Source organism: Bufo gargarizans, chromosome 2, assembly GCF_014858855.1.
Source record: "Bufo gargarizans isolate SCDJY-AF-19 chromosome 2, ASM1485885v1, whole genome shotgun sequence".
NCBI classification, from domain to species: domain Eukaryota; kingdom Metazoa; phylum Chordata; class Amphibia; order Anura; family Bufonidae; genus Bufo; species Bufo gargarizans.
In genome coordinates, this window is record NC_058081.1 from 169,779,737 (window position 1) to 169,804,350 (window position 24,614).

Here is a 24,614-nt window from a genome sequence, read left to right on the forward strand (position 1 = left end):
CGAGCAGCCCCGTAAGCAGCGAGAGGGCCAACCCACCTAGAAAAAAGGGGGGGGGGCTCGTCCCAGAGTGCCACAGCATGTACGGAATTGCAAAGTGCAACCTGAAAGGGAGTTATGCACAAACCTAGCATAGCATGCGAAGGAACGCAAGCAGTCCACCCTGAAAGGGGGGAAATTGTACCTGGCCAACAGCAGTCGGCAAGAGTGCAAAGACCCGTCCCAAAAGGGAGTGATGCCTAAGGCCGTACCTACTTCAGAGAAGCAGGACATTACCCTATAAACCAGCAGGAACGCAGGAGGTCCACCTAGCGAAAGGGGAACATGCACAGGGATATCCTAGCATTAAATGAGTGTGCAATAATACACCCAACACTGAACTCAGCGAGAGTGCAACTACTCTGCCAACGAAGGGGGACATGTACAAGTCCAGCACAGCCATATAAGGACAGCCGTGAATCTCATGAGCGTGCCAAATTCTGCCCTTGAAGTGAGAGGTGGTCACGCACAAGGCCAGCACCGTAACCAATGGAAGTGCAAGCGTTCCACCCATGTTAGAGGGCCATTCTCATGGCCAGCAATGTATCCGGTGAGAGTGTAGCACAACGCCCAGAAAAAGGGAGGGTAAAGCACATGGCCAGCATCCCATCCAGGGAGAGTGCGAGCACACCGCCATGCATGGGAGTCATACACATGGCCAGCAATGTACCGGCAAGAGACAAACACAGTCACTAAGGATGTGTGCATGTCGCCTGAGGAAGGAAGGCATGCCCCGGGCTGGCAGAGAATCCAGCAAGAGTGCGTACACCGCCTACGGAAGAGGGCCATGCATATGGCCGACAGCGGATCCAGCGAGAGTGCAAGCACCCTGCCATGTATGGGGTACATGCACGTGGCCAGCAACGTACCTGCGAGGAAACAACCAACGACAGAGGGATGTATGTATGCTGCCTGAGGGAAGGAGGCATACCTAAGGCCGGCAGGGAATCCAACAAGGGTGCAGCATACCGCCCAAGAAATGGCCGGCAGCGAAACCAGTGAGAGTGCAGCACAATAACATAGTACATAAGTACATCATAGCACATCAGCGAGAGTGCAGCATTCCGCCAATGGAAGGGGGACGTGCACATAGCCAGTACCGTATCCGGTGAGAGTGCAGTATTCCGCCTAAAAAAGGGGGTCATGCACATGATCGGCAACAGATCCAGTGAGAGTGCTGCGTTCCGCCCAGGAAGGGGGTCACGCACATGGCCGGCAGCGAATCCAGTGAGTGCTGCGTTCCGCCCAGGAAGGGGGTCCCGCACATGGCCGGCAGCAAATCCAGAGAGTGCAGCGTTCCGCTGATGGAAGGGGGTCGTGCACATGGCCAGCACCGTATCCGGTGAAGGTGCAGTATTCCGCCTAAGAAGGGGGTCATGCACATGGCCAGCCAGGGAGAGTGCAGTAGCCCGCCTAGGAGGGGGGGGAATGCACATGGCAGGCACCATAACTGGAGAGACGATGAATGCTGCCTACAGAAGGTCCGAATGCACTTGGCCAGCGCCGTATCCTGGAAGAGGCAAGAAAAAACCGCCTAAAAGGGGAAATGCCCTAGCAGCGACGCAGGCTGGGAGCGCAACACCATGCCGCCTGAGGAAAGAGGTCATGCAGACATGCAGCATTACTGATGAGGCTGCAGCGTCCTGCGCAGTCTAATAGAAATCATGATCTATTATTAATTATTGCATCATTATAAAAAAAATTTTTTTTTTTTTTTTTTTATATTTCATTTAAACCCAGCTTCTGAGGCTAAAGGGGAGCCACTATATAGGGGCCCTGAGAGAGGAGAAAAAAAGAAAAAAAGGGGGGCCAACTATACAGACCCATTTGTGGGAGCCGGCCTGCACCCAAAGGGTTAACAGGGATCCGGCCTGGAGGGCGGCGTGCGATCCCCTGAGGGCGGAGGAACCTCCAGGCGGGAAAAAATCGCGCCTGGAGAAGTTCCCGCCCCCTCCACCAGAGACCGGAAAAGTGCGGCCTAGTAGGCCGCGAAGCCGGGGGCTAAATTTGCGGAGTCCGGCCCGTCATACCGCCGGGACCTGAGGCGGAATGGCGGTTCAAACCGGCCGCGGGAGCCCACCCCGCGGGCCGGTCGGGATTGCGGCCCAGCAGGCCGCTAAGCCTGGGACCAATTAGCGGAGCCCCGCCGACCGGCACCTGCTGGGGCATAGTCAAGCCCAATGCCGGCCGCGGGAGCCCACCCCGCCGGCCGAAAGAGACAGGGGCCCGGAGTGGCGGTTCTGCCGGCCGCGGAGCCCACCCGGCCGGCCGGAGAAGACAGGGGCCGGAACGTGGCATTGCCGGTCGCGGGAGCCCACCCCGCCACCAGAAGAGACAGGAGGGCCGGAATGGCGGCTCGCTGGCCGCGGGAGCCCACCCTGCCGGCCGGAAGATACAGGGGCCCGGAGTGGCGGTTCTGCCGGCCGCGGGAGCCCACCCGGCCGGCCGGAAAAAACAGGGGCCGGAATGCGGTTTTGCCGGCCGCGGGAGCCCACCCCGCCGCCAGAAAAGACAGGAGGGCCGGAATAGCGGCTCGCTGGCCGCGGGAGCCCACCCCGCCGGCCGGAAGAGTAAGGGGTCCTCCTTACTCCACTGCAGCGTCCTGCCCCTCCGGTAAGCCCAATGTGATTAGGCGAGATGGGGGGAAGCGCAGATGCCAGGGGGGGACCCAGAGACGGAGAGGTCAGGATATAGTCCCCTCACTAGCAGCATGTCCTATGAGGCCAGGAGAAAAGGGGAGCAGATTGCCGCACAGCAGCACCCCATGCCTATGTCCAGCAGGGGAAGGGTCCAGAGGCCCAGTATGGGGGTCAGGCACGCAGGAGACCATTGGGTGGGGGACGTAGGGCTGGAGAAGCCACTCTCTTACCACAGCCGTCTTCACCCTCGGTCCATTCCAGCAGGGTCGCCCCTTCAGCTACTGGCACCGTAGTGGCAGGACGCTGGAAGAGGGGCTTGGCGTGCGGGCGACCCTTGCGCTGGCGGGATGTAAGGGAGCTAGGCTGCCCTGATCCACCTTGCCTTCTGTGGGGGAGGCAGCAGTGCGGTGACCGGCACTGGCGCAGCTCAACCCCGGGAGAAACAGAGAGGTCTAGTGCGTCTCTGTTGTCCCTGATGATCTGGAACAAAAAAGAAAGAAAAAAAGTAAAAATCTAAAATTTAAACAAGGAGAAAACAGCCCTGCAGAGCAGGGAGTGTCTTGCCTCCTTGGACACTAAGCTAAAAACTGGCAGTCTCTCTCTCCAGGCTGAGGGTATAGCTGTGGAGGAGGGGCTTAACAGTTTTCACTTAGTGTCACGCCTCCTATGGAGATGAGCTATACCCAAGGTCTTCTGTGTCCCCCAAGGAAACTGGGCGAGAAAAAAGGTTTAGATTACTTTTTAATTCAAAATAACATTGAGGGTTATGACAATGTATAGAAATCTTGTTCTACACACCCTTTCCCTTTTTAAAAGGAAGATGGACATTGATCCAGGGATTTGTTCCATGGATCGATATAGCAGGATTACAGGTTGGACTTGATGGACTTTTGTCATTTTCCGACCTTAACAACTATGCAACTAATTAGATTGAAATGGGGTTTCTAGTAATAAATTATTTATGACATATCCTTAAGACAGCCCATTAATGTCAGATCTGTGGGGGTTGGTCTCCTATCAGCATCTGCTTCATAGTTTACCAGGTACAGTGCCATACTTTTGGTAGTAGCTGTATTGTAGTTTCAAGTGAACGGCAGTGAAGTGCGATACCAGGCACAGCCACCACCAAAAGTATGGCACTCTGCCTGGTAAATAATGAAGATGATATGGGACTCCTGCTTGAGTTCTGCAGCCCCGTAAACCCCATCCATTTTTTTTTTGTCCCCACCTTCCAAAGTGATATATTTTTTTTCTGTTCACAAAGCTAGATGAGGGCTTGCTTACTTTTTTTTTGTGGGGCAAGTTGTATTTATTTTTATTCCATCATTTAACTTGCCATACATTTTTTTAGGGGGAGGGTAGGGGGTGTTATTACAGCATTCACTGTGCGCTTAAAATTACATCGCTTTTTTCTGCGGGTCACTAGGGTTACAGTGATACCAAATTTATTTCGTTTTTATTCTTTTGCTCCTTTTAATAGATTAAAACCTTTGAAATAAAGTTTTGTTTTCCATCACCATATTCTGACACCGATAACTTTTTAATATTTCTATTCCATTTAAAAAACTGTGCGATGTGGAGTGAGCTGTTTTTTTTTATTAGTAATATTTTGTTACTAATAATTAGGGATCGACCGATATAGATTTTTTAGAACCGATACCAATGATCTGTGAACTTTCAGGCCGATAGCTGATTATCGGTATACATTTTCTGTGAATTTTCATTCTTGAAAAAATAAAATAAAATCCTACACAAATCTGCTGAAAATGAATATGTTTATTGGTAACGTGAAGGTTTTTTTTTTTGTTGTTTTTTTTGTTGTTTTTTTACACTAACTTTTAGCCCCCTTAGGGACTAGAACCCTTGTCCTATTCACCCTGATAGAGCTTTATCAGGGTGAATAGGACTTCACACTCTCCCTGCTGCCCTGTGCACACGGCAGCAGGGAGCTAACTATGGTAGCCAGGGCTTCAATAGCGTCCTGGCTGCCATGGTAACCGATTGGAGCCCCAGGCATACACTGCTGGGCTCCGATGGGAACTGCCACTGAGGAGGGGAGAGGGGACCCTGTGGACACTGCCACCAATGATTAATACTGGGGGGCTTGGGTGGAGGGGCGCACTGCGCCACCAATGTTTTTAATACTGGGGTTTGGGGGGCGGGAGCTGGCTGCAGAATCACATAGCCGGCTCCCGACCTCTATGATAAGTAGCTGCGATCCGCGGCAGTTAACCCTTCAGGTGCTGCACCTGAGGGGTTAACTACTGCAGATTGCAGCTACTTGTCATAGAGGTCGGGAGCCGGCTATGTGATTCTGCAGCTCCCGCCTCCTGTATATGAATTAATAAGAGAGTTATCTTCATTGGTGGTGCAGTGGCCACAGCCTCTCCCCTCCTCTTGTCTCCCCTCCTCTCATTGGTGGCAGCGGCACAGGGGGAGCGAGACACTGCTACCTTCTGCCCTGTGCTGCTGAGGGAACACGGATCGCGCTGACAGCAGCACGATCCGTGTTCCCGATTAGTTATCGGAATATCGGCAAAATAGATGCCGATAACTTTCAAAATCCTGAATATCGGCCGATAATATCGGTAAAACCGATAATCGGTCGATCCCTACTAATAATTTTAATTTCAATCAGTGCGAGAGGGGGATTGAGGGACAGAAGTATGTGAAGCGGTGCTCCAAGAAGCTAGGCCAGCACCTTCGTCTCCTGAGCACCTCATTAACACAAAAATAAAAGTACACATTTTCCCAAAAATGACACCTCTGTTTGCTGCTGTTGTTGTTGCACTCAGAATAATCACCTTACCAGGCAGTAGGTCTGGTTTACTAGGGTTAAATCAGGCTGATAGATGTGCTTTAAACAGGCAGTATGCTATGGCAGGCCTCGGAGCCTTCGCAAGCTGCTATAACAACTGATTTGAATTTCTCTATTTCACCACAGGGGCTCCAATCAGTCTCTACTGACTGCACATTCTGAAAAATCACAGCTTGGACCTGCTGAATATGGAGTGGAATTAGCTTGTTATCCCATTCAATGCACTGCTACGGCAAGCCTGGGAGGCTTCACAAGGCCCCAAGCTGCAATAGCAACCAATGGAATCCCGCAATGTCACCACAGAGGCTCTGATCAGTCACTACTAACTGCAGAATTTGAGGAATTAAATGACCGGGATCAGAGTTGTCGAGTGTCAGAAGAATAACAAAGCTGCCACCCACCTGCTGAGTATTAAGCAGGATCAGCTTTGTTATTCCATTCTATAACCTCTCACACCGGTGACATACAGTTATGTCTGTGTTCATGAACAGGTTAAGTCACCGAGGTAATAAAAGGCAGGCCCCACCAATCTGATATTTATGGCCTATTCTAAGGCTATGCCTTATGCCTTACCTGTGTTGCTATCCTGCCTTAGTTTGGCCTCCAGCAGTACAACAGAGCTGTCATAAACTTGCCCACACTCTAATGATGAGATGACTCTGCTCATACTATTCCAGTCTATACATCAAAGCAGAAAATTGAGCTATAGAAAACAGGAAATGACAGCCTACTGTGTAAGCTCCAGTGGCCAGTATGACAATTGGAATCTGGAAAGATTTTTATTTTACATAAATCATCACATAAATGTATATATTTTTTTATTTAATCTAAAAAAATAAAATAAAATGTATTTTAATAAAAATCTGATTCATTTTCTGACTGTACATTTAACTCCTTAAGGGCCCTTTTACACTTGCGTTGTCCGGATCCGGCGTGTACTCCACTTGCCGGAATTACACGCCGGATCCGGAAAAACGGAGCAGTCTTCAAAATGCTTTCAGTGTTACTATGGCACCCAGGACGCTATTAAAGTCCTGGTTGCCATAGTAGGAGCGGGGAGCGGTATACTTACAGTCCGTGTGGCTCCCGGGGCACTCCAGAATGACGTCAGAGCGCCCCGTGCGCATGGATGACGTGTTCCATGTGATCATGTGATCCATGCGCTTGGGGCGCCCTGACGTCACTCTGGAGCGCCCGGGGAGCCGCACGGACGGTAAGTATGCTGCTCCCCCGCTCCCCACTACTTTACCATGGCTGCCAGGACTTTAGCGTCCTTGCAGCCATGGTAACCATTCAGAAAAAGATAAAACGTCGGGTCCGGCAATGCGCCGAAACAACGTTTAGCTTAAGGCCGGACCTGGATCATTGCCTTTCAATGGGCATTAATTCCGGATCCGGCCTTGCGGCAAGTCTTCAGGATTTTTGGCCGGAGCAAGAAGCGCAGCATGCTGTGGTATTTTCTCCGGCCAAAAAACTTTCCGTTCCGTAACTGAAGACATCCTGAACGGATTTCTCTCCATTCAGAATGCATTAGGATAAAACTGATCAGGATTCTTCCGGCATAGAGCCCCGACGACGGAACTCTATGCCGGATCCGGACAACGCAAGTGTGAAAGGGCCCTAACGCATAATGCTGTACATGTGCGGCTTTATGCGCCTGCAATTGTAAGGAACATGTTGCTACAGTATTATTTTGTATTATTGTTTATGTTTATGCGGATGTGCCGCAATAAAGGACCGTGTTTGGATCTTAAACTTGGTGTCCTGAAGATATCTGTGAGAATGACCCCCGAAAGAGAGCCGATCCCCTACAAAAGGTTTTTATTTTAAGTAAAAGTGAGCTGCAGAATAAGGATGTCATGTCATTCTTAGTGCATTATGAACACCAAAAAGTTTTTTTTTCAACTAGACCACACAAATAATATTTTTTCCCTGTTTTCCAATGCAAGACATGGTAAATTAAATGGTGATGTTAAACATGCATTTCTCCAGCAAAAAATAAGCCCTCATATGGCTACGTGAACAAAAAAATAAAACGTTATGGCTACTGGAACGCGAGGAGGAAAAATAAATAAATGTAAATAGTCCCAGACTTTAGGGGGAAAAACATTCAAAAATCTGATTTGCAAACCACCTTGTGGAGGTTACAAAACTGTATTTTCTAGTTTGTCTAAATGTAAAAAATGGGAGGTGCTAAATAACTTTGTGCTGGCTGGGTGCTGGCTGTATGATCCAGCAGGCACACGGCCGTGTTGACGTACCATGATAGCCTGGGGCCTGCTAAGGCTTCCCGGGCTGTCGTAGTAACCTCCCTGCTAAGCTGTACATGAGGCACAGCTCAGCAGGTAGCATGTCAAAATCCTATTCACCCTAATAGAACACTATTATGGTGAATAGGACAAGAGATCAAAAGATCCCAGGTTCTAGTCACCTAACGGGGCTAATAATTATTAAATAAAAATGTTTTTTTTCTTCTAAAGTTAAAGAATAAAAAAACCAAAATATTTAAATCACCCCCCTTTCCCAATGTTGCATATAAAAAATAAACAAAAAAATAAATAAAATCTAAACAATGGACTATTAACCCCTTAGGGACACAGCCTTTTTACACCTTAGGACCAGGCCATTTTTTGAAAATCTGACCAGTGTCACTTTAAGTGCTGATAACTTTAAAACGCTTTGACTTATCCAGGCCATTCTGAGATTGTTTTTTCGTCACATATTGTACTTCATGACACTGGTAAAATAAAGTTAAAAAAATATTTTTTTTTGCATAAAAAAAAGTCAAATTTACCAAAAATTGGGAAAAATTTGCAAATTTCAAAGTTTCAGTTTCTCTACTTCTGTAATACATAGTAATACCCCCAAAAATTGTGATGACTTAACATTCCCCATATGTCTACTTCATGTTTGAATTATTTTGGGAATGATATTTTATTTTTTGGGGATGTTACAAGGCTTAGAAGTTTAGAAGCAAATCTTGAAATTTTTCAGAAATTTACAAAAACCCAATTTTTAGGGACGAGTTCAGGTCTGAAGTCACTTTGCGAGGCTTACATAATAGAAACCACCCAAAAATGACCCCATTCTATAAACTACACCCCTCAAGGTATTCAAAACTGATTTTACAAACTTTGTTAACCCTTTAGGTGTTGCACAAGAGTTATTGGCAAATGGGGATGAAATTTGAGAATTTCCTTTTATTGCCTAATTTTCCATTTTAACCCATTTTTTCCACTAACAAAGCAAGGGTTAACAGTCAAACAAGACTGTATCTTTATTGCCCTGACTCTGCCGTTTACAGAAACACCCCATTTGTGGCCGTAAACTACTGTACGGCCACACAGCGGGGCGTAGAGTGAAAGGTGCGCCGTATGGTTTTTGGAAGCCAGATTTTGCTGGACTGGTTTTTTGACACCATGTCCCATTTGAAGCCCCCTGATGCACCCCTAGAGTAGAAACTCCATAAAAGTGACCCCATCTAAGAAACTACACCCCTCAAGGTATTCAAAACTGATTTTACAAACTTTGTTAACCCTTTAGGTGTTGCACAAGAGTTATTGGCAAATGGGGATGAAATTTGAGAATTTCATTTTTTTGCCTAATTTTCCATTTTAACCCATTTTTTCCACTAACAAAGCAAGGGTTAACAGCCAAACAAGACTGTATCTTTATTGCCCTGACTCTGCCGTTTACAGAAACACGCCATATGTGGCCGTAAACTACTGTACGGCCACACAGCGGGGCGTAGAGTGAAAGGTGCGCCGTTTGGTTTTTGGAAGGCATGTTTTGCTGGACAGTTTCTTTGACACCATGTCCCATTTGAAGCCCCCTGATGCACCCCTAGAGTAGAAACTCCATAAAAGTGACCCCATCTAAGAAACTACACCCCTCAAGGTATTCAAAACTGATTTTACAAACTTTGTTAACCCTTTAGGTGTTGCACAAGATTTAATAGAAAATAGAGATACAATTTCAAAATTTCGCTTTTTTGGCAGATTTTCCATTTTAATATTTTTTTTCCAGTTACAAAGCAAGGGTTAACAGCCAAACAAAACTCATTATTTCTGGCCCTGATTCTGTAGTTTACAGAAACACCTCATATGTGGTTGTAAACTGCTGTACGGGCACACGGCAGGGCGCAGAAGGAAAGGAATGCCATACGGTTTTTGGAAGGCAGATTTTGCTGGACTGGTTTTTTTGACACCATGTCCCATTTGAAGCCCCCCTGATGCACCCCTAGAGTAGAAACTCCATAAAAGTGACCCCATCTAAGAAACTACACCCCTCAAGGTATTCAAAACTGATTTTACAAACTTTGTTAACCCTTTAGGTGTTGCACAAGATTTAATAGAAAATAGAGATACAATTTCAAAATTTCACTTTTTTGGCAGATTTTCCATTTTAATATTTTTTTACAAGTTACAAAGCAAGGGTTAACAGCCAAACAAAACTCATTATTTCTGGCCCTGATTCTGTAGTTTACAGAAACACCTCATATGTGGTTGTAAACTGCTGTACGGGCACACGGCAGGGCGCAGAAGGAAAGGAATGCCATACGGTTTTTGGAAGGCAGATTTTGCTGGACTGGTTTTTTTGACACCATGTCCCATTTGAAGCCCCCCTGATGCACCCCTAGAGTAGAAACTCCATAAAAGTGACCCCATCTAAGAAACTACACCCCTCAAGGTATTCAAAACTGATTTTACAAACTTTGTTAACCCTTTAGGTGTTGCACAAGATTTAATAGAAAATAGAGATACAATTTCAAAATTTCACTTTTTTGGCAGATTTTCCATTTTAATATTTTTTTTCCAGTTACAAAGCAAGGGTTAACAGCCAAACAAAACTCATTATTTATGGCCCTGATTCTGTAGTTTACAGAAACACCCCATATGTGGTCGTAAACTGCTGTACGGGCACACGGCAGGGCGCAGAAGGAAAGGAATGCCATACGGTTTTTGGAAGGCAGATTTTGCTGGACTGGTTTTTTTGACACCATGTCCCATTTGAAGCCCCCCTGATGCACCCCTAGAGTAGAAACTCCAAAAAAGTGACCCCATTTTAGAAACTACGGGATAGGGTGGCAGTTTTGTTGGTACAAGTTTAGGGTACATATGATTTTTGGTTGCTCTATATTACACTTTGTGCGGCAAGGTAACAAGAAATAGCTTTTTTGGCACCGTTTTTTTTTTTTTTGTTATTTACACCATTCATCTGACAGGTTAGATCATGTGGTAATTTTATAGAGCAGGTTGTCACGGACGCGGTGATACCCAATATGTATACAATTTTTTTTATTTATGTACGTTTTACACAATAATTTCATTTTTAAAACAAAAAAAAGTTTTAGTGTCTCCATAGTCTAAGAGCCATAGTTTTTTAAATTTTTGGGCGATTATCTTAAGTAGGGTCTCATTTTTTGTGGGATGAGATGACGGTTTGATTGGCACTATTTTGGGGTGCACATGACTTTTTGATTGCTTGCTATTACACTTTTTGTGACGGAAGATGACAAAAAATGGCTTTTTTTACACCGTTTTTATTTTTATTTTTTTACGGTGGTCATCTGAGGGGTTAGGTCATGTGATATTTTTATAGAGCCGGTGAATACGGACGCGGCGATACCTAATATGTATACTTTTTTTTTATTTATGTAAGTTTTACACAATGATTTCATTTTTGAAACAAAAGAAATCATGTTTTAGTGTTTCCATAGTGTAAGAGCCATAACTTTTTCAGTTTTTGGGCGATTATCTTGGGTAGGGTATGATTTTTGCGGGATGAGATAATGGTTTGATTGTTACAATTTTGGCATAGATGCGACTTTTTTGATCACTTTTATTACCTTTTTTGGGAAGTAAGGTGGGCAAAATTCCAATTTCATCATAGTTTTTAATTTTTTATTTTTATGGCGTTCACCGTTCGGGTAAAGTAACATTACCGTTTTATAGATCAGGTCGTTACGGACGCGGCGATACCAAACATGTGTAGGGAATTTTATTTCTTTCATTTTTAATCAGTGATAAATGTGTTTTTTGATTTTTACTTTATTTTTCACTTTTTTCACTTTTTTTTTGACCCAGACCCACTTGGTTCTTGAAGATCCAGTGGGTCTGATGTCTACATAATACAGTACAGTACAATATATAGTACTATACTGTATTTTACACTTTGTCTGAACAGATCTATGCCTTTCAGCACAGATCTGTTCAGAACCATGGACAGCAGGACGCCTGAGAAGGCGTCCTGTTGTCATGGGAACCTTCCCCGTCTGCTCAGTTATGGTCAGAACTGCGCAGACGGGGAAGGGTAAGGACGGGGCTTGGGGGGGCTGCCTGGGAGCTCTCTCCCTCTCCATTCGGGGGACTGCAAAGGCACAGCAGCCCCCGATGGGAGAGGGAGGGAGCTCCCTCTTACTGTTAACCTTTTCCATACAGCGGTCCGTACGGACCGCTGTATGGAAAGGGTTAAACGGCTGACATCGCATCACCGATGTCAGCCGTTTATACCAGGGTGCCAGCAATGTGCTGGCACCCTGGTATACCCACTAGACGCCAACGATTACGCAATGGGAGGCGGGCGGGGGATCGCGATCCCGCCTACCGCACCGCCCGCCTCCCGCACCGCCCGCAACCCTCCCCCTGCACCTCCCACCGTGCCCAAATAACTCAGGGGTGCAGGGGGAGGAATACTGGACAAAGTTTTGAATCCTAAAGTTTCTGATCCCCGCGGTCAGGGACCGCGGGGATCATAAACTGCAGATATCGCAGCAAACCGCAGGTCTGAATTGACCTGCGGTTTGCCGCGATCGCCGACATGGGGGGGTCACGGGACCCCCCCGCGCATTTAGCCTAGGTGCCTGCTCAATGATTTGAGCAGGCACCGGGTTCCGATCACTGCCAGCCGCACGGCAGTGATCGAAAATGCACAGGGCGTACATGTACGCCCTGTGTCCTTAAGTACCAGGGCACAAGGGCGTACCTGTACGGCCTATGTCCTTAAGGGGTTAAAATACTTTAAAAAATGTCATGTGCAGTGACTGCCAAAACAGAAAAAAATATATACATAAAAAAACACACGATTCGCCATTTTTTTGTCACCTTGTTCCCCTCAAAAACTGAATAACAGTGATAAAAAATTAGTACATACTGTAAGGTGTGAGACAGCGACAGGTCTCACACAGGTCAGAGGCAAGGAAGGGGTAGATAGTGCAGTCCACACCACTATTCCACCGCAGGCGAGACCAGCTGGAGGTACTCAGGTTGGCATAAGGCACCTCCCATGGTGTCAGCAAGGGGGAAGTGTGTTGCCTGTGGACAGAGGGCTGGAGGCTCTGTGTGGTCCAAGCCAGGAGGGCTGAGAGACCACTAATCCCCATGTGTGCTTAGACACTGGGCGTACTGTGCTCTGTACAGCCAGGAGGCTGTGGGACATTGGCTGAGAAAGCCGCATGTGTTCACAGGGTGTGAACAGGGACTTAGGTGAGTCAGGAATATTACAGTATCTTTAGTTAGAGCCTGGACGGGCGAGTGTTTATTATTTTGTATTATTGTTTATGCGGATGTGCCGCAATAAAGGACCGTGTTTGGATCTTAAACTTGGTGTCCTGAAGAGATCTGGGAGAATGACCCCCGAAAGAGAGCTGGTCCCCTACAAAAGGTTTTTATTTTAAGTAAAAGTGAGCTGCAGAATAAGGATGTCATGTCATTCTTAGTGCATTATGAACACCAAAAAGTTTTTTTTTCAACTAGACCACACAAATAATATTTTTTCCCTGTTTTCCAATGCAAGACATGGTAAATTAAATGGTGATGTTAAACATGCATTTCTCCAGCAATAAGCCCTCATATGGCTACGTGAACAAAAAAATAAAACGTTGTGGCTACTGGAACGCGAGGAAAAATAAATAAATGTAAATAGTCTCAGACTTTAGGGGGGAAAAAAAAAACATTTAAAAATCTGATTTGCAAACCACCTTGTGGAAGTTATAAAACTGTATTTTCTAGTTTGTCTAAATGTAAAAAATGGGAGGTGCTAAATAACTTTGTACAAATAAGCAGTGTTATCCTTCACCCAGTCCTACTAATTTGTCAAGATTCTCAAAGAAGTACAGATTCCAGCCCCCTCCTCCCCACAAGAATCACCGATCATGGTTCAATAATTATCTAATGTAACTGTTCCCTGCCTCTACGGAACCACAGCATCTCTTCATCTAAGGATTTCGATAACAGGATTAAACCACACAAATAAAGTAAAAAATAGTTATGTTGTGTACAATTGTTTTAGATTTGGTTTACAAAGAATATAAGTGCCTATTATGATCAACTTTCTTTAAGCGGATTCACATGAGCATATGTTGGACGTATTATCAGTCTATTACTCAAGTGTGTCATGGCAAGACTAGAGGTTTAACTGACCCAAACTCACAGCATCATAGGGATCTATGATAGTGAGTTTGGGTCGATCAAACCCACAGTCAGGCACTGACAAATTAGAGTAATAAGGACAGGTAATACGTCCTGCATATGCTTGTGTGAAAACGGCCTTAAGCTGGGCATAGGCCCTTATTCGTACAGGGCAGTTTCTCCATCTTTAATCCATTTCCAGTGAAGGGTAATGTCAATGCTACAGTATCAAAAGACAGTATTTTGCCCTTTTCCAGCTCCAGCATGACTGTGCCCTTGTGCACAAAGCGAGGTCCATAGAGTTAGGTATGGAGGAACTCGAATGGGCCGCATAGATCGCTTGGACACTCATACATAAAAATTTACTTTTTAGTTTAATTGCTAAATGTAAATAGTCTAAATTGAATAAATAATTGCAGTGTATGTCCACCTATAGGGTCATAACAATTTCTTGATTACTGGATTATGACAACAACAGAACTCTCTGCCTGAGGAGGTGGTGATGGTGAATTGGACCTGTATGTATTTTTGGAGGATAATAACATTACAGGTTATAGTTACTGGATTTCTGGAGAAGGGTCGTTGATCCAGGAAGTGACTCTGATAACTGAAATCTCCCTTAGGCCGAATGCACACGGCCGTGGAACACAGCCATGAGCGGTCCGTGGTATCACGGCCTGGCATCATGCTGAGAGCAGGAGCGCACGGCGTCATTGGTTGCTATGGCCGTGTGCATTCGGCCTTAAAATGAGGAAATTCGGCTTCTATCTCATGGGGGTCTTTTGCCTTCCTCTGGATCAACGTGCAGGATAACAGGCTGAACGGGTGTCTTTTTTTTGCCTTACAAACTATGTTACTGTGTATTAGGACTCATGCACACGACCGTTGTTTTGTGGTCCGTTTTTCATGGATCCGTTGTTCCGTATCAGAGTTTTTTTTCTCTGATATAAGTCCTCTTCTGTTCCGTTATTCCACAAAACATATCTGTATGGTTTTCGTATGTGATCTGTTTTTTGCGGATCGGAAACGGAAACAGTAACTTATTAATCACCAAACACATGAGAAATATGGGCTGGGCATAGCATTTCTACAGTATGGATCCGCAAAATACGGATGAAATATGGATGACATACGGATGTCTTCCGTGTGCGTTCTGTATTTTTTGCGGACCCATTGACTTGAATGGGGCCTCGGACCACGATTTGCGGACAATAATAAGACATGCTATACTTTTTTGCGGGAAGAGCAATGGAATGCACGCGGAGTACCTGCCGTTGTTTTTGCGGACCCATTAAAGTGAATGGTTCCACATACTGTCCGCAAAAAAAAACGGAACGGAAGCGGAAAGAGAATACGTTCATGTGCATGAGCCCTTAGTTGGTAGTTCTTCTGCCCTGTTACTGAGAGATGTCAGAATATGCCTTAGCTGGTCCGTGAATAACAATGTTTTCTAAATTAGAGAGTGAGGGGCACACAGTACAAACCCCCACTGGTGACATATTCTGACACACTTCATTATTATAGATATGAACTGTCCAATGAAACTCAAATATTACTAGCATGCCACAATTTATAACAGGTTTATAAAACTGACTAGAAAATACATTATTTTCACATATCCTTTCTTTCCTAAATATCTGATTGCTTGCAACACACAGCAAGCCTTATTACCGTCATGTGTTTTTTCATAGGTTCCAAAAGGTTGAAGTGTATGTTGCACTTTGGACATGCTCGAGGGAATGGTGTTCCATTTTTTGTTGGAGTTGTAACTGCATTAGTACCTAAATACAGGAAGACAAAACAGCCATTAACCATTGTCTTAGGGAACTTTCCCACTAGCGTTTTTCTTTTCCGGCACTGAGTTCCTTCTTCGGGGCTCAATACCAGAAATGAACTGATCAGTTTTATCCCCATGCATTCTGAATGGAGAGAAATCCGTTCAGGATGCATCAGGATATCTTCAGTTCAGTCTTTTTGACTTCTCATGCTGCGGTTTTAGCTCCGTCCAAAATTCCGGAACACCGGATCCAGCATTAATTTACATTGAAATGTATTAGTGCTGGATCAGGCATTAAAAATACCACAATGCCAGATCCGTCCTTCTGGTCTGCGCATGCGCAGACCTTTAAAAATTTGAAGAAAATAAAAATAAAATAGAAACGGATCAGTTTGTCCGCATGACAAACGGACAGACGGATCCGCTCTTGCAATGCATTTGTGAGACGGATCCGGATGCGGATCTACAAATGGAGTCGGTTTGCATGGAGATTGTCGGATCCGGCAGGCAGTTCTGCGGACGGAACTGCTTGCTGGATCACTCTGCAGCAAGTGTGAAAGTACCCTTAGCAAAGAACATATAAATGGACATTTTGAAATACCTTTAGCAGGAGAATTCTGTGGTAAAGTAGTTGACGACATTGGGATGGATGCTGTAGTAGATACTGCAACTGGTCTTGTATCTGTCATATTCTCATTGGTTTTGGTCTTTTTTGGAGAGTCATTAGTCAAGTCAACAGGAGAAGGCCGTTTTTCCACTAATACATTTTCATTTCGTCCAGCGATTGCTTTAAAAATATAAAAACATGCTACTTTTTTCACATTTTTCATAAAGAAAACTCCTCATTCATCCATACAGCATCCTAAACCATATGAAGACTGAAAAGTTATTTTTATTCCATAAACATATACAAGACAAGGTATAAAATAGGCAGTATACACTAGGTCATGGGATACTGCTAGGATATGCAGTAACTTACGGGTAATGTAGGTCTGACATCAACCCTTAGAGTGAAGGAGCAGTTCCTTCAAAGATTTTCTGCACAGCGACAACTACAGACCAACCACTGTGCAGGGAACGTCGACACAGTCCCATTAACTTGGTTCTCATCAATGGGAAGGTGTCCCAGAGGTCAGAACCGCACAGATCATAATCTTATGGCATATAGTCAAAAAGAGTTAAAATATGGGAATTAGATACAGTACACTACCAGAATGACTAAATTCATAATTTTGCTTTAAATGATAGATGTGCTTCATCAGACCTATTTTCGCCCTTATAAGAAGTACATTGTTATTTCTGTTCCTGTTATGCAACATTAGGGGCAACGTGGGCTCAGATCCTGGGAAAATCAATTACATTTCACGTTTTAAAGTCCATTCTGATACCTGCTGAATTTTGCAAAAATCTAGTTTGCTGGGCTTTCTGGGAATGCAGTAGTAAAGGTTGGTGAAGTCCTGGTCCTAGGTTGTTGACGTTTTGTGTCATCGATGGGGCAGGAGGAGTAGGTCTAGGAATAAAAGTGGGTGCTGTCCTTGCTGGAGCTGAAACAGGGCGGAATTGGGGTAATGGCTGCAGTGGCCGGACTAATGGAGCAGAAATTCCTGTAACAAACAAGAATACTACATTTACCACAAACCACTTAGTCATAAGGAATGTTTGACTTTGTTTCAAACCTATAGCCTACAAAAAATGCTAACAAATCTTTATCAAATGGAAAGAAATGTACAATTAATTTAATTCTGGAAGGATGCCAACATGCCCAGATTAATAATCAATGTGCCCCACGCTAATCAATCAGTGGATTTACAACTTTACATGTATCCAGTGTGTAGCTTTCTTTAAACATGTCATACTTTTATTTCAGCCACCTCTCGGCCCGCCCTGGTAGTCTGGGGGCGCACGTGCACTAGCGGTAGCACAGATCCGACAGGCTGTTAACCCGCCGGAACAGCTTGCCTGAGGTTCTTGCCGCTAGTGTGAAACTAGCCTTAGAGGGGTTGTGCAGAGGTTTTATATTGATGATCTCTCCTCAGGATAGGTCAACAATATCTAATCAGTGAGGGTCTGACAACTCACCGGAACCCCCACTAATCAGCTATTTAAAGAGAAGGCGGTGCTCCAAGCGAGAGCTGCTTCCTCTTCATTACACTAAGCATCGCCGCCCCTTGCAGCGGCAGCGTACTGTAATTCAAGTGAATGGAGCAAGTACTTGTGATCACACTCGCTTACGAGACTATGGGCAGTGTAATTAAGAGGAAGTAGCATTCAAATAGTGTGCCGCCTCCTCTTCAAACAGCTGATTGACGGGACTCCCGAGGATGGGTCATCAACCCCTGCACAATCCCTTTAATGGCTGAAACAAGCCTAAAACACACCAGGCAGCATGTATTTTATAGAATACCGAAACAAAGGCTTTATTCATGCTGATGCAAGGGTTCCATTACACTAGGTTTCCATAGCCACTGCTGGCAGCAGATATCTACCATATGCATCATGGATCCTCTAAAACTTGAACCCATCAGAACAAACATGAACAGAGCCATGGTAATAGAAGCGTTTTTACATTTTATATAAGTAAAATACAGTGATCAACGCATACAGTACACCTGATAGCATTCATTATGTGAAGTTACAAATCACTCCTTATGCAGTACAGATGAAAAGCAACGTGTAACAATGTAGTAACACAAATGTCAAGTTGAAAAATGGATTACTTGTGCTTATTAAAGGCTATATATGCCTTCACAACCCCTTTTATTTTGTCCAAATGCATGAAAAAATAAGTAACCTTGGGCTAGGTTTTAAAGGAAAAATTTCCTAATGTTTTGAGTCGGCTGCTCTATGCAGCGCCATGCATCTCCATGGTAACAGACAACAAACAAACCCAGTGTAGTCTGAGCAGTAGGAGGCTAATGGAAGCATGCATAATCAGACTTCAGTTTTTTTTATTTTTATTTTTTTATGTTCGTTACCATGACAGGTTTGCATAGAACCTGTGTACACAAAATAAGAGGAAACGTTCGATCAAGACCTATTTACATTTTAGATGCATTAGCACCAAACAGAAATGACTACGAAGGTATATATAATCTCTAGAGCGCTAAATACTCAATTAAACCATGCAATTAACACTAAATAATGAGCAATTTTGCAGTATAAATAAATGAAAAATAGAAGTTTTATAGGATTACATAAACCCCTAAACTAAACTGTAAAATAATGAAAAGGATTCCATACCTGATGCAGTGAATGTTTGCACATTCTGGAACTGTGTTAATGCTGTGCTTGGCCGCAATGTATACATTACATTACAATTACTAGAGGAAACCTGGGGAGAGTTAATGATGTAACCCTGAGGGGAAAAAATTGTACACATGAACATAACAAGTAAAGTCATTGTAAACTTTTTTTTTTTTTTTTTTAAGGGAAGATTAAAAAAAGAGAGAATTCTGCCCCTTTGTTGTTGCTGGTGGAATGAATCTCTGAGGTGGTGTCTCTATTGGTCTTCATTTTATAGCATATGATGGGTATTCCCCTTTAAATCAGACTCCAAGATTTAATTTTGCTAATTAGTGGTGGCTTAGGAAAACGCAATGGTGAACCAACCATATCAGGCAATCATTTTGACTGGATATTTCCTCTTATGGCTTCTATATAAATTGCCTTCTTTAATTATACAACAAAATTATAAATCCATAATCACTAATTATTGTGTTCACATACCACTAAATAAGATTCCGTCCATAGCAACCGTTCCTCACAAGACTTCTTTCTGACTATCCTTTCAAGATGGCCGATGATACCCTTACCCTGAGGCTGACCTCCCTCCCTAACTACCCAGAATTAATTCGGCTCATCTCAGGAACGCGCAGTCTCACCCCAACCAATTGGCTTTCTCCAGACTTAAACATGCCCTCTTCCTCCTGAGTAGTTGATCGCGAATTTTTATCGCAAATATCGCGCCACTAACCCGGTCCGACGGGAACGCGCATGCAGCGTTTGGGACTACCCACTACTATGTCCTCCGTCTTCTGTATATAGAAGATAGGAGACGGAGGACACCTAGCAAGGCTGTTTTAGCCGCACCACTGAAATGTCTGTGGGCGGAAAGAACATGCTGCAATTACTAGGTAATTCAATACCTATACGTAAGTATTAACTACGGAACTAAGGTAAACTTAGTCAGACCAATCCAATTACATAAAAAAATAACAACAAGAATCCTTTAAAATGGGATTAAAGGGCAAATAAATGAAATTTAAACCTACACTTTAGCAAAGTTTTATCAGAGTTTTAGTGAGAACAAAACATACATATACACTACTCACAAAAAGTTAGGGATATTTAGCTTTTGGGTGAAATTTATGGAAAAAGTCAAAAGTTCACGCTACAGTGAATTTATAGAATAAAAGTAGGGCATTTAAGTAGAAGTATGCAATGGGGATTTCCTCATTTCAAACAAGCACTCTATTTGAGGTACCCCAGTCTCCAGCAGCTGTGCCATGAAGATGAAATTAGACCTGTGCTGTTCATGCAGAGGCACAATGACTGGAATAATTATGTTATTCAAGTAGTATGGGCTTGTCACTGTACCATTCACAAAGTGTAGTGCAGTTCTGTATTGACTAGACACCTGCCCACACTAACACCACCAAAGGCTGATGCATAGCGCTCTCCTTGACGTCTCCAACATCGTTGGCGGCCATCATTTCTGCTCAGTCAACAGCGCCGAGGCCCATTGGTCCTTTGTCCAGTGTAGATGCTTCTTTGCCCGTGCAAGACGATGACGCCTGTGCCTGGTGGTTTGGTCAGGTACCCTTGCAGGTCATCTAGCATGCAGACGACGCTGATGTAAATGGTTTCAAATGGTCTAACACTTGGGTGCCTCTCACCTCCCTTAAATGTGCCTGGAGTTGTTTGGCATTCATCATCCGGTTCCGCAGGGCATTGTAAACAATGAAGTGGTCATCAATGTGGGATGTGGACAAAGGACGTCCACTTCTATGCCTTTCTGTGACTCTTCCAGTCTCTCTGCATCTCTGTTGCAACCTGCTGATGACACTCTAAGCTCAGTGGACACTTCCGTCTGAGAACCTCCTGCTTGACACCAAGCAATGGCGAGGTACTGTTGATCAATTGTTAGGTGTTATCTTGGTCTTATGACGTCAAAATGTGAACATCATGATGAGGAGGACTGTTTAAATACCAATTCTAATTGCGCGAGGAAATTTATTGGGCGATTCATGGATTAAACACCTGCTGTGAATTCTGCTGTTAAAGGGGTTGTCCGGGACCAAATGTAAAAAAAATATATTATATATATATATATATATATATATATATATATATATAAATAAAAACACGTTTACTCACAATGTACATCTAAATAAAGAGCTCCATATATTTTCCGCTATTTTTGCCACTTCTATGTGGCTCCAACGGTCCCCCACTCATTGTTTATATATCTGTTTATCTTTTCCTAACTTCTGGCTGCACTGTCTTGTGGGTCCTGGGGCAGCGCAGCATCAGGTGGTTAGAGCTGTCTTTCTGTTCTGCTGTAACTCCGCCGCTCATCAATATTTACCTCCATTCATTCTAAAGCCCCTTGCTAGGTGACGTCACGAGATGGAGGGGCGGGGCTTAGCGGGATGACGGCCAGTTGCTGTAACTCCGCCCCTCATCTATATTTACCGCCATTCATTCTAAAGCTCCTTGAGCAGCGGAAGAGGAAGCTTTGCTTGCCTGCAAGGGACCCAGTACGTCAATGAGGAGAAGAAAACAGTAACTTCCGGCCATGAATTTGAAAGATGAAAACGGGGCTGCAGAAATCTGTGCCCAAGGTACTACCTACTTGTATTTAATGTATATGCTGCACTTGTACGATTATAGCAATGTCCCCAATCCCGGACAACCCCTTTCAGATCCTCGTTAGAGAACAGCAAATTGTGAAAACAGTACTGAAACATTGTACAGTTGGACATGTGCATTCAAAAGTTTGGAGATGGTCACATAAAGTTCACCTGTAAAGGTTAGAGGGAATTTTAGGTTAATCCTGAAATTTCCCCCACAAGCCAAATATCCCTAACTTTTCGTGAGTAGTGTATATACTTATCGCTTAGTTGCTTGAAGACGTTTGCATCAAACTAGTTTCATTGACAACTTAAAAGGAAGCTATTGGCATTTACCTGATTTAGCATTAATGGCTGTGCAGTGTTGTTGGCAACAGGTCGAATCGATGGATGAGACACTGAAGTAACTGTAGGGTTTCTACATACTGGAAGAGGGTTTGGAACAAATGTCTGAGGTCTACAGACATTTTGCATGACTGGTGTCCTAGGCTGGTGCTGTGCTGGCATACTTCCAGTTGCTGGTCTCCTCAAAGGCTCTTGCGTGCCTACAGGTCTTGGCAGTGGTTGATGAACAATTGCAGAACTAGTTACTGGTCTAGTAACTGGTTGGAATATAGGAGTGACCGGCTGAGTTACGTTGTGTGTTGCAGTAGGGGATTTGTAGTGGTTGTTTGACACCGGAAATGCACTGCTTCCTACAGAATAGGAAACAAATCGATAAAAGGTTACATTCACTTTATAGTATTAGAATAATTCTAAATATTTAAGAATATAAATTACCTCTGTTAGGCACACCATTCTCCGTCTGTTGAAATGAACCACGCTGACCTTCAGTTGCCTTGTCTGTTAAAATTAATCACATTCAAGTAAATATATTTGGACTAAAAAACAAACTGCTAAAAATGGCAATATACTAAACGAATGTGTGTGTGTAAATATACAGGGGGGGGGGGGGGGCTGGTGGCACTGGGGTGGCAAGCTGGTGGCACTAGGGGGACAGCTGATGAGTTTTTATAAAGAAAAACATTATTTTAATAAGTTTTTTGTTTTTAGAGTACTCAATTAATCATTGGGTTCATCGATAGAATACTCAATAGTCGATAGCTGCAGCCCGAATCCCAAGAGATCTAGTATTTCTCACCTGAGGCCGCTGATTAACACGTCTGTCAGGAATACTCTGGCTGACATGTACACCAATAATTTTCATACGTTTAATAAAAACAACTGGAACATTTTAGAAATCCTCTTAGCCATCTCCTTTCTCTTCACACTTTTCTAAACTGTTTGGGGTACTTGTAAATGTGTGGAAAATAATACATTTGGTATAAATCATAGGTTTACCTTATTGGGCTCTACCATAACTTTAGGCCTCATGCATACGACCTTGTGTCGGCCGCGCAGTGGAACGCAAACTGCAGTCTGTGTTACAGTGTGGCCCATATATTGCAGACCTGCTGTTTGCGGGCCACAATATGAACACGGACCTGCTATAATCGGGTGCATGAGGCCTTACTCATAATTTGGGAACCTTCTTAGGCATAAAGCAAATATAATTTAGGACGTTAAAACTAACACAACAAAAGTTAGTCGTCTGTCTTAATAATACACAAAAGGGTGTATGACCAAAAGAACATCGTATGTAGTAGGCTGACTATAAGGTCATGTGTGGTTCACAGTGACTGCATAGGTAAAACCTGTTATTTGTCTGTCAGTCAGGTGAACACACTAAAAGATAATACCTCTAATCCAGAGAATGAGAAACGGGCATCATAGAGAGCATAAATAATCAGTTATATGCGGTATGTACTGTGCCACCATAACACAGATGCCTGCAAGGATCAAACCCCTGGACAGAAATAATGTATCCAATGCCGGGCTCAATGAGAGCAACAGGAGTACAGCTGGATACAGGAACGTCACTCAGAGGATGGCCGTGCACTTTGCCATCCCCTAAGGACTAGGGTTGTTGCGGGTATCAAAATATCGATACCCAATCAATACTTTTGTCCCGCTATCGATACGATACCGGGATTTGACATTTATCGATACTAGGCTGCCCTACTGCACAGCCTAGCATCAGAGAACATGGAGCGCACTGCTGTCAGCGCGCTCATGTTCCCTCAGAAGCACAGGGGAGAAGGAGACACTCTCCCCCTCCCCCTTTGCTGCTGCTGCCAAAAAGAAGAGAGAGGAGCAGGCGCACTGCACCACCAATGATAGTAGAGGACCTTTCATGGGTCCAAACATTGTAAACTAACTATCAGGATATGTAGAGCGGCCCAGGGATCTCACTGCACCCTGGCTGTGACGCTCTGCGCTTTGATTGGACAGCGCTACAGCCAGAGAGAAGGAACACCCATTGAGAAAAAGGGCAGTCTCCTCCCCATTGCTCCAATGCTAGCAATTAGCATACAGAGCGGGAGAATATACCAGGGGCCACAGTGGGCAAACAGAGCGGCTCCCAGGAATAAGTGCAGTGAAATCCCTGGGCGCCGAGCTACATATTGCCACATCAAAACTATTAAAATATTTAAAAAATTAAAATCTCTTATGCGGTGAACACCGGAACAGAAAAAGAAAAAAAAGGCGCGATTCACAATTTTTTTTAAATGCGGAATGCACGTGGTATCGAATGGTATAGGAGTATCGCAATACTTTTTTATGGTATCGAAATCAAATACAAATTTTGGTATCGCAACAACCTTACTAAGGACAGTAGAAATATACAGTCATAGGTTAAGGGAAAACACCAAATACACACCACAACGAATAGACAACTATCTAGGCCTCAAAAGCTAAGGAAGAGGGATAGTAACCTCCTAGTAATCCCTAGGCCTTTCCCTAACTCCTGCCAGTATGAGCAGTTCCTGATGGTGGAAATACTCATACACCGGATACCTAAAGCCCTGCTAAAACTGACAAGCCTACAAGCCTACTACATACGATGTTCTTTTGGGCATACACCCTTTTGTGCATTATTAATACAGACGACTAACTTTTGTTGTATTTGTTTTAACGTCCTAAATTATATTTGCTTTACTTACTAATAGGTAGGACGTATACCTTTTCACCACCTATTACTTT

The 24,614-nt window shown here is 44.1% G+C and overlaps 1 protein-coding gene across 1 annotated transcript in view; it reads right to left on the bottom strand.

Annotated features, from left to right (window-relative positions):
- Positions 1 to 24,614, bottom strand: part of ZNF280D (zinc finger protein 280D) — a 113,549-nt gene that overhangs the window by 52,939 nt on the left and 35,996 nt on the right. Inside the window, exons 3-8 of the mRNA XM_044279684.1 lie at positions 22,311 to 22,373; positions 21,867 to 22,225; positions 18,919 to 19,033; positions 17,067 to 17,282; positions 16,280 to 16,465; positions 15,573 to 15,682 (exon numbers count right to left, since the gene is read on the bottom strand). Coding sequence (XP_044135619.1) covers positions 15,573 to 15,682; positions 16,280 to 16,465; positions 17,067 to 17,282; positions 18,919 to 19,033; positions 21,867 to 22,225; positions 22,311 to 22,373 — 1,049 coding nt within the window. The remainder of the gene's footprint in view (positions 1 to 15,572; positions 15,683 to 16,279; positions 16,466 to 17,066; positions 17,283 to 18,918; positions 19,034 to 21,866; positions 22,226 to 22,310; positions 22,374 to 24,614) is intronic.